Below are 11,372 nucleotides of genomic sequence, written 5' to 3' on the forward strand. Positions count from 1 at the left end.
TTTCAAACTTTAAATTATTTGTTTTTCTATTTTTTTTATAACTTATAAACTTTTAAATGTCCAAATATTTTATTTTTTCTAAATTAAAAAAAGTAATATATTGATTTTTTTTACTTTTTTAATATTTAATATAAATAAAATATTACATAAACAAACAACTTAATACTTAACATTATTAAATACTATTTAATTTTAAATTTTATTTAGAATTAGATAATAAATAAATAAAATTAAACACCACCTAAATTTAAAGATGATAATTTTAAAATTTGTTGACCACGGCCTATTTGGACTAATTCATAGCAAAAAAAATCATAAATAGGTGCAAAATTTTGTGATGTCACCATTTCTCGTAACAAACTTTTTAGATGTTCATACAACTTTCATAATTATCATAAAAGTATTAGGATCCACTCTCTGGGCATCTCGAGCTCTACTCCTCTTCCGCCTCCTCCTAATACTTAGTTTTAGTTTTTTTATATTTTAAATTTGGATTGTTATATTATTGTATATTTCTTGTATCTAGAATCATATTTTTTTTATGTATATATATATATATATATATATATGATGTTTTATCCATCTCTTGTGTGCAATCATGTTCACACTTTGCCCATTTGTGACAAAAATTAGGAGATCATTGACACTTGATTAACTTAAAAAATGAGAGAATATTAAGCTAATTAGTAAGAGATAATTGAGATATTTCTTATCAAAAAGAAAGAAGAAATATTCTTTAAAGCGAGATAAGATATTCTTTAGGGGGAGATTTTATTTATTTTTTAATTTTTAATTCATTCTTTATATAGATTAATATAGACTTAATTCTTAAGGGAAATAATTTGAAATATTGGAGGAAACTAGTCTTGATACATTGAAGGAAACGAAATCAACTAATAACAACATATTTACCTTAGAAGTTTAAAAGTGATAATTGACTAGAATGTTTCTTGAAAAATATATATTTTTTAATTGTCTATCTCTTTAAAACCATGTTAAGTCATAGAAGCTTTTTTTCATGTTCTTCATTGCATATATCATGTTTGGTGAAAGATCTTTGAGCTTTACTGTTGATCTATTGTGTCTTACCAAGTTTTTATTATGTTTAGTTGATTTTCATGCATCTATATTCCTCTCGAGTTTTGTTTTGTGCATTTTTGTCGCTACAAGAATCTATTGCTTTTTCATATTTTCACAATGCATTAAACAAAATCTCCAACTATCCTATTTTGTTGTCTTAATATTATTTTATTCCACGCATGGCTTTACTTCGGGTAGAGTTTTCTTTATATGTGTAGGTTATAGGATTTGAAAATAAGTACTACAAAATGATGTAATGCATTCCCTTAAGTTATTTTTAATTTAGCATTAATGTGTTATGTAAACTCCTTTTATGAGAGTTCAAGTGGGTTTATGTAATGATATTTTGTTACAAATTTGCCAAATGGGGAGATTATTAAGACATTGAGTTTTGTTTGTATGTTGACAATTTTATTCCAATTAATGTTTGGCCGCAAAAGTCTTTTTAGATGGTGACTTACTATCCATTGAAAATCAAAAGTTGTTATTCGTTCAATCGAGAAATCACAAGTACGTCTAAATTGATTTTTTTATAAATATTAAAAAAAATAGAGGATGCTTGAGCGGGTAACATTGCTCAAGCATTGGGATTGCTTAAGCACACGAGATGCTCAAGCGGTGGTTAAGTGCACTTGAGCGCTCATGCCTTTTCTATTGAGATTTGGAAGATATTTTTGGGAATTTCATGCAAATCTTATTTAGACACCTTATGATACCAAATTTTGGGACATTTGCCCATAAATGCCTAATTATAATCCTTATAGAGTTAGAGATTGAAGAGATTTTAAAGGAGTCTCGTTGAGAGAAAGCTTAATGTGCCACACGATTCTTAATCTTTCATTTGAAGGATTCAAGCTTTGAATTTTGGGTTGAAGACCTTCATCCCTACAGCGACGTTAAAACATATTTGTTGGAGCAATTAGAGGTCGTTGCATGGTGAATGTAGATCAAGTTGTAGGTAGAGCAAGTTTTTAGAGTAAAACGGTTAAGTAAATCTGTGTAACTTGATCTCATATGATGGATTTAGATTAGCAATCTTAGACTTTGTGGTTTTTTATCTCCATAATTAGTGTGAGGGTTTTTCACTTAAAAATCCGTGTGCCTCTTTACATATTTTGATTATCTTGTTTGCATTGTTTACTATGGAAAGATTTGATGATCCCTAACTACTCGAAAAATTTAGTTACGATATATAAATATTTATTTAAAATTTTTAATTACACCCATTCACCCCCTTTGGGTGTTACCCTATTAGACTTCAGTTTTTCAATAAAGTATTGGTGAAGGGATCCACTAAGTTTTTTTTAAAAGAATGTAACTTCTCTATAACAACATCACCTCTTTGTACAGTCTTACTAAAAAGGAGGTACTTCCTTTTTATGTATTTATCCTTCCAATGGTTTCTTTGTTTTTTAGACTATGCCATTGTCTTACTATTATCACAAAATATGATCATGGGTGGTACAACTAAGGAAACTACCTAATTCCATATGAAACTTTTTAAGCCAAATGACTTTTGTTGCTACTTCAAAAGTATTAACCACATTTTTTCTCCTCTATGCTTCTTTAAAAGAAAACCGATACTTAAAAGAAATTAGAAAAGTCATGATTGAAGAAACACTTGCTATATTTCATATAATTGTTTGTCATAATGTGAGAATGAGAGTTATAACTTATCATTCTCGATATTTCTTTAAGATTGTGGATAGACATTTCATTTTAACTTTGAGGGCGTGTTTGGTACACTAGAATGAAGAACGAGAATGAATATCTCATTCATTTTCTCCTTCATTCTTATGTTTAGATTAATTTAAATAATGAAGAGAATTGAATTAAAAGTGATTCAAATTGAAATGAAATCCAATATAAGTGGGATTTCAATTCATCCCAATTGGAAGGTATTTTGATTCCGGTGCAAGTTATTTTTAAAAATTAAAAAATTAAAGACTTTTTTGGATAAGTTGTTTTTAAAAAATAGTTTTTTATTTTGATTTTGTAAGAAACACAAATTATAAATTCAATTTATATAATGTGAACTAAATATAATTCATGTCTTATTAAAATTAAAAACAATTTTTACAAGTAAATTAAATATAAATAGTTTTTAATAAAATATGAATATTAATAATATTATAAATCATAAATTATATTTTTTTTATAAATATTATAAAAACATATATATTAATATTAATTGATTTATTTTGTTTAAAATAAATAATAATGATTCAAAATTAATAATTTCTTATTATAAAAATACAGGCTTTAACATCTTATAAAAGCATCATTAATTTATATTGTTAAAAACAAAGAATAATTGTTCAAAATTAATAATTGCTAATACTATTCCATTCTAATGAATATAAAAACAAATAAAATTTCATTTTTTAAGATATAAATAAGTCAATTTTTTATATTATATGTATGACTCAATTATGAAGATGTCATTCTTAATTATTTTATTTAATATATAAGTAACTAATCATTTTATTGAATTTCAAATTATTCTTAAAACTTATATGATTTGTTGAAGAATTTAAAGCATTAATTATGTCTATTATATATATTTGAGTTTTAATTTTTTTTAAATTATTAAATTTATTAATAAATTTAATACAAAGTTTTACTTGATTTGAAATTCATTTTCTCTGATGAATTTTTTTTTTTGAAAGAACGGTTTTCTATTTTACTTATTTTACTTTGTTTTTAATTTTTTTTTTCTAAAATATAAGAACCAAATAATAGTATACATTTTTAAAGACAATTTTGTTTTTAAATCACACGTCCAAATAGGTTTTTATTATTTACCATAAAAAAAATAACAAAGATTTTTTTAAATGAAAATAAAAAATTATTTTAAACTACATATATTATTGACAATTTATTTATTCCCATTTTTATTTAATATTAAAATGGTAACAAATTATAATTCCAACCATGCATCCAAATACAATAATAAAAATTAATAAATTTATTCATATTGAAAGGGAATAATAGTGGAAACAAATTATTCATTCACATTCTTCATTCCAGTGCACCGAACTCCTAAGGACAATATATAAATTTGCAAATGATTTGATTTTTCATATTATCTCTATATTGGCTTCTCATTGTCAACAACCCATAATAGTAAACTTGAATGTGATTTTATATTAATATAAACTAAATTTAAAAAATTTTATAACATGAAAAAATATATATATATATATATATATTAAATAGAGTCAATTATTTAATTCAAACAATTTTTTTTGTTTTTTATTTTTAAAAACAATTGGTTATATGTAAAGATTCATATCCAATCATGTAGATATTATTTGTTATGGGTCAAGGGGCCCTCACAAATTTTAAAACACATTTATTATTAGACCAGACAAATAAACATCCCTTATGAAATCCAACAAACCCTCACACAGAGAGTCGAAAATATGAGGATATGTTATGATATTATATATTATTTGTTCTGGGTCAAGGGGCCTTCAAGGATTTTAAAACACATTTATTGCTAGACCAGACAAATAAACATCCCTTATGAAATCCAACAAACCCTTACACAGAGGGTCGATGATATGTTATGATATTATTTGTAACGACCCACACCCAACTGTGTAGGTATCGTCCGCTCTAAGCCAAGGAGCCTTCATGACTTTTAAAACGTGTTTAAAAGATTAAGAGAATTTTATACTTATATAACGTAAAAAAACCTTTTCTCAAAACTTTCTATTCACTTGTGGGATCCAAGCGGTCCAGGGCAATCCACAAAATAATTTGATTTATGGACAACATCGTTGTGGCAAAGGTTGTAATGCCAAAGGAATCATTACCGCATGGCATACAATTCTACGAGAGTTTTTATGAAAGCCTTTCATTTGCTTCTCTTCGATGAAAGTTTTTCGAATAAAATGCTTAAGCTAATTCCATGCGTTTAACCAAAAAATCCAAATTCTTGTTGGCAAGATAAAAAAAAAAAAAAAAATTATGACGGGAAGGGACACCAAAGGCCTCTGCCCTTCCATCCGATAGAGTGTGAAACCAAACACTTTTGTTTTCAAAGAATAATAAAAAAACACTTTTTTTTTTCTTATATTAAAAATAAGTTTTAAAAAACAAACCCAAACGGGCCTTTATAATTTATTGGTTTTTAAAAATAATACCATTTAACTAAAAATGGGGGTTTTGGGATGGCACCATTGATAACAGAAAAAAGTAGCGTGGCACGTTCAAATGAATAGTTTTTAACCTTTTTAACATTACATAACCTGATGAGTTATCTACCAAGGAGCAGCAGCGGCAGCAGCGTCATCATCAGCAGCATCATCATCAAGCCTGTTCGCTTTCCAAGGTCTTCACTCTTACTGTGTTACACATACAAATCTATATGAATCTCATTCTCACTCCTACGCCCTTAGTATTTTTCCCTTGTCTAGGGTTTGGTGCTGCACTCACACTCCCATAAACCAAACGCAAACTGCAATGGAGCAACTTGACCCATCAAAGTCCTCTCAAGTTGTGGTGCCTCATCCCCACCTTCTTCATGCCAAAATCTCTTCAATTCGCATGGCCGGTCATTCTAAACTCCAGGTTTTTCTTTTCCTTTTTTTTTTTGGGTTTTGTTCCCTTCATGTCATTACGCCCCCCAATTCTTCACTCCTTCATTTATGTGATTTTTGTGGGTTTTTTTTTCTTTTTTTCTTTTGCCATTTAAAAGGCAAAATAATTGCATATGGGTTGGACGAGGGGTGGTTTTGGGGCTTTTTGAAGTGCCTGCAATCTCTTCAGCTTGTTTTATTGTCTTCTTTCTTTTTCGTTCTTATGCTTTATGCGCTCCAATTTCGAGTGCTAGCTCTTGCTCTCTGTTTATATTTGCATTTGGAGTTGCAAGGTAGATTCAGGAACAAGTAGCAAGGTCAAGCTTCTACAATTCAGTACAATGCTGGAGCCTTTTATGCCTAAAATTACACATTAATATGGAATGATGTATGCAATATCCCCCTTTTTGTGTTACTGCATGCCAAAGTGAAAAATTAATATCTCATAATTCTATAATTAATGGGTGTTGTATACCCTTCAATCCCAAGTAACAAGTGGCCCTGCTTATAATGTATTCCCATGTTTTCATTGTCAGATAATTGCAGATTTTGATGCCACACTAACAAAGTACTGGGTCAATGGCTGTCGAGGGCAAAGTAAGTGTTTGGTGTTTATCCTATTATCATTATTATCATTAGAATTAATGGTTTTCCTTCAAGTTTGCCCTTTGGGGTTGGCTTTCAGTTTCATCTAACAACATGTGTAGGCAGTCATGGCCTTTTGCAACAGGGGAATCCTGAATATGATGTCAAGAGGCGGGAACTATATGACTATTATCATCCATTAGAAATCTCCCCAAGTATTCCAATTGAAGAGAAAGCAAAGCTCATGGAAGAGTGGTATATGATGCAATCTTTGATCATCGGCTACTATAACTTTCATGTTCACTGGAATGACTTGTTTATTTCGTATGCAATCTGAGAGTTTTTCCCCTCCTAAGTTTCTCCAAGATTGGGTTTTAAGATATTATTGAAGCTACTAGTTTCATCAATCATCAGGTGGGGGAAAACCCATGCTCTTCTTATTGAGGGTGGCCTTACATATGATGCGATAACGAAGTCGGTGGCTAATTCCATGATTACCTTCAGAGAGGGAGTTGTGGAACTTTTTGAGTTTCTGGAGGTAGACCTCTTCTTTCTTCAGCATTTTTTTAAGAATTAACTTGGCAGACTCTGAATTCACAAGCTGAGCAAATTCAATGGGACTACTTTTTTTATGTTCCCATGTAGATCATCAAGAGCAAGTTGACATAACTAATAATTGCAGAGGCAAATACTCCTCCTTCATGATTTTTTCTTTTAATATTATGCATGTCACGATATTGAGTTGATTTAACATTTCCAATTTACGTTTGCAATTAGAGTTTTAGCCATGTAACAGAATCAGACAAATTCTATATGTCTGTTACTCATGAGAAGTCCTTGTACCTGGACACCATCCAGGATTTGATGCTTTTAGTGGGCCCTTGATATCGCTTATTCCAGAGAAAGCGTTTTGTGAGACAAATTCAATACATTCTTCTTGGTACTACCTCTGATATTCTTACTAGGCTCTTCATAAGTTAAAATCTCTTTTACCTGGAACATGGCATTTGCCAAGACTAGTTTCAATACTTTTCTCACTTGTACCACACCTTTCTGGCTATTTCTCTGGCTTTGCTGATTTACTTGGTGGTGACTTAACCAAATTATGGCAATGGGATTAGAAAATTTCTTAAACTAGTAGTATAATTTGTGATGAATCATGAAGCAATTTGATGACTAAGGAACTCTCTGATGGAGTTCTTTCTTGAATTTACTCTGTATATGACAGGCAAGAGACATTCCAGTTCTTATTTTCTCAGCAGGGCTTGCAGATGTCATAGAGGAGGTTCGTTTAATTCTTATTTTCTAAATGTATAGCTACTGCTCCGTAATTGTATGCTTGAATTTGCAATCCACTGTGCCCTTAGTTCCTCTTTCTTTCTTTACCAGGTACTGAGGCAGAAACTTCATAGATCTTTTAAGAACATTAAGATTGTATCAAACAGGATGATATTTGATGGGGATGGTCACCTAGTTTCTTTTAAAGGTATCCTTCTGATTGCAATGTTTCTTGTGCGTTTGTGTTTGCACATGGGAGGGAGGGGGAAAGAATTATTCTACTTCAACTATCCATACTAAGTATTTATGTATCCAAATTCTTTCGTGGGATCGTTTGAGTGGTTGGATCTGAGTCCAGGTCAAGACTTGAGGCAGGAGAGCGAGACTCCATCATATCAAATTGATGCTAGAACTTTTATCATATGCTTCCTCCTACATAGATGCTTTAAATGCTCCTTATTTGAAAGTTGATCAGGATGGCATCCTTAATATGAAATTCATCTAGAGACCATTGTCTAAAGTGATGGTAAAAGTCTCAAACTGTCAAGTGTGAATGCTCAGGTTCAAGTTTTGAGAGTGGCCCCATCCAAACATGCCCAAGGTTAGGATTAGGCCCTACTCAACTTGGTGGCACCAGAAAATGATATTGACATCATGAAGATGACATTCTACAGTTTTCTATATCTTAGTTCTATTCTCTTTGTTGCTTCATGGGTTATTTTGACCCCAGGGAAGACCATCCATGTGTTGAACAAAAATGAGCATGCCCTTGATATGGCTGGACCTCTTCATGACGAATTGGGTGACAGTGATGGGCCTAATGAAGACAGTGCCTCGGTGAAGAAGAGAACCAATGTGCTGCTTCTTGGTGATCACATTGGAGACTTGGGAATGTCAGATGGTTTGGACTATGAAACTCGAATATCTGTGGGATTCCTGTAAGTTAGTTAGACTTTGCTCGATCTCCATATCTAATCTTATTATTGCTGATTTTAATATTTCTCCTCCTAAAATATATCCTTATGTTATAACAACTTGAATTCATAGAAAAGGCTGTCATAACCAGGACTAGTTCAGACCCTTTTCAGTCCCTGTATATGGAATATCTCTCTCTCCTCCCTCTCTCTCTCTCTCTCTCTCTCTCTCACACACACACACACACGCACAAACACAAGCGTGCACATGCAGATGTAAAATTTCTATAAGTAACATTGGAACTTCTTACGTAACCTTCATTTACCAGCCTTTTTCACTCTTAATTCATCCAAAAGGAAATCCCTAGATCGCCCTTTTCAATCTCAAATCATTGCTGAAAGTAAAAAGTCCTATTCTTTGGCCCCTTCCTAGATCCTTGTTAGAAGCAATGAACAGTTTGGCATGTTCAAACCTGGTATATCCAACCAGCACTGCACAGTAAATCTTTTGTACAATCCTTGCTGGGCTTGTCTCCCTGAGCTTTATAATAGTTGTGTTTTTGCCATGCTGCATGTTGAAAATCTTAATGTTTAATTAAGGTCAGCTGCAGCCTGCAGTGGAAAATCTTGTAAATTTAAAACTTATTGTTGTGGTCACAGTTGAGAATAAAAATTAGCACGAAAAATGTTCTATATGAAGGCATGGTAGTCATGAACAAGGCTCACATACAAGCTAGGAAGTAGGTGTTAGAAATAACAATCAATTAGTTACCTTGCACAAATGTAAATTTCCAATTTAGTTACAAGGGGTGATATGACTTGAAGATAGTTTAAACCTCCCACTCTTATATGGGATATGACAATTCTTTCTTTATGATTGAACCTAGCTTAGACCTATACCTCAATGCTCATGCACTAAATGATAGAAACTAAGTACTTTCAACCTCTTCTTGAACGACTTAATAAAATATAAAGAAAGACTTGCACAATGAACTTGTAATGAATTTCAAGAGTTCTCACTATAATATTTTTATTTTTCAGTATTTCTTTCTGTCTCGAAATGTGTTCAGTGGCCTCTATACATAAGGCTTTAATGACGATAATAAATTATCACGAATAAATTTTTTTATGCAATAAATATTCTGAATTAGAATAATCTTTGTAATTAATCTAGATACATTGATCATTCCTAATTTCAGAAATTGCCATCCACAGTCACAAGTTGTTTAATGGTGCAATTTCCTAATTTCATTCCTGAAAAATAGCCACATGGAGAGTGGTTGCCTTGACTTCTCGCAAGTGGCATAACCAATGGGACCTTTATTTCATCACTTTTTCCCTAGGCCTACAACTTGTACTTGCTATAGATTCTAACCTTACCCACAAATGAAACATTTAAATAATAATTGTAATTTGCTTTGTTTGGTTCTCGGAAAATTTGAGGGAAAATGTAAGGAAAAGAAAATAAAAGGAAGAAAAAGAAAAAGAAAAACAAAATCAATTTGAAGTAATAAATTATTTTTATTTGTTAGTTCAAACTCTTTAACTTATTTTAATTTATTGATATAAAGATTAAATAATTTGAAAATGCATAAGTTTTTAACTAATTTTAATTATATTTGATTTTCTTTGGTAGTTTCCATAGGACAACCAAATGTGAGAAAATCATTTTCCTTGGCATTTTTTTTTCTTTAGTACTTTTAGGAACCAAATATTACCTATATAAATGAAGACTAAAAACAAGGAAAATTCTTCCCTGTAAGTATCATTCTCTAATAAGAGTTTTGAATTCTAAGCTAGGTTTTGAGTTCTAGCACTGATGGTGTATCTTACTTTGTTCAACTTTCAATATGGAAGAAGACCCTGGTTGTGCGCTATGATGAAGATGACTTTTGTTCCCACAGATGACACCAAATTGTAGGAGCTAAAAAAATATCCCAACAATGATAGAAGTATAAATCAGATAAAATAGAAATAATATAGGGAAAAATCTCTCATATAAGCATAAAAAGTTATAGAATGGTAGAAGTTGTAGAATTCCATCAAAAGATGTCTCTTCAATAGATATATGTAGGAGGTAGAGACTCCGGCTCACTCCTTTGCTTACTATCCTAGTATTTATAATCATTACATTGTTACTTGATCATTATAGTTTGTTGGATTCCTTCCTAGTGGGTATGCTTCTCTCATTTGGTTTTGATTCCACCTCTCATGCTCAGAAAATGCTAAGCAGGATACTTGATAAATTGATTTAGTGACTGAACTACATGATATAATGCTTTTTCAGGAATGACAACGTAGAGAAGTCTCTTGATAGCTACCGCAAAGCCTTTGATCTTGTTTACTTGGTTAGTTAAATGCCCTTAAAATTTTTCTTGTGGTTTACCTATTTCCTCATTTAGGTTCATTGCGACTAAATGTGCAAAAATACCTGGTTCATCATCTCAATTGTTTGAGCATGTCCCGAGAATGCTTGTACACACTGTTATGAGGGAGAGCTCATTTTTCTTAGCCTGATGATTCACAGCTTCTGGTTATCGTTTCTTGCAGAATGATGGACCCATGTGGGGTGTAGTTAAGCTCGTCTCTCAGCTCTGTTCAACTGAAGGTGATTAAGCCATCTGCTATGCCATACATGCTTTCTACCAAAGGCATTCATTACATGGTGTTTTTGTTTTCCTGGCCAATCTACATCTGCAGGGGTTCTAGTGGCAACACATATCTTATTGATAATTAATTTTAATTCCAAGTCCAAGAAAGAGATTATCTCTTTGGGTCAAAGTAGCCCTATCATTGATAATCTTACTTGAATCTTTAAGATACAAACTTTTCTCAAGAAACGGTGGATGAATAAATCTCGTTGTCCAGAAAAATAGGCCTGTCCCTCTTGCATGTTGCACCTTATAAAATGCACAAGATTTTCATCTGA

At 31.4% G+C, this 11,372-nt stretch overlaps 1 protein-coding gene across 4 annotated transcripts; it reads left to right on the top strand.

Annotated features, from left to right (window-relative positions):
- Window positions 1-5,231: 5,231 nt before the first annotated feature.
- Window positions 5,232-11,372, top strand: LOC100242328 (uncharacterized). 4 transcript variants are annotated; one of them, XM_002264452.4, is made up of 10 exons: window positions 5,232-5,419; window positions 5,505-5,658; window positions 6,203-6,263; window positions 6,374-6,506; window positions 6,666-6,789; window positions 7,480-7,536; window positions 7,641-7,737; window positions 8,260-8,467; window positions 10,731-10,791; window positions 10,994-11,372. In XM_002264452.4, exons 1-10 carry the CDS (start codon window positions 5,340-5,342, stop codon window positions 11,057-11,059), a joined length of 1,041 nt encoding a protein of 346 aa, XP_002264488.1. In that variant the 5' UTR covers window positions 5,232-5,339; the 3' UTR covers window positions 11,060-11,372. The 4 variants fall into 4 exon arrangements, with proteins under 4 accessions (XP_002264488.1, XP_019080118.1, XP_059597794.1 ...); XM_010660580.3 differs by having other exon boundaries at window positions 5,283-5,419; window positions 5,487-5,658; XM_019224573.2 differs by lacking the exon at window positions 7,641-7,737 and having other exon boundaries at window positions 5,280-5,419; window positions 5,487-5,658; window positions 8,265-8,467.

Source organism: Vitis vinifera, chromosome 13 (assembly GCF_030704535.1).
Source record: "Vitis vinifera cultivar Pinot Noir 40024 chromosome 13, ASM3070453v1".
NCBI lineage: Eukaryota > Viridiplantae > Streptophyta > Magnoliopsida > Vitales > Vitaceae > Vitis > Vitis vinifera.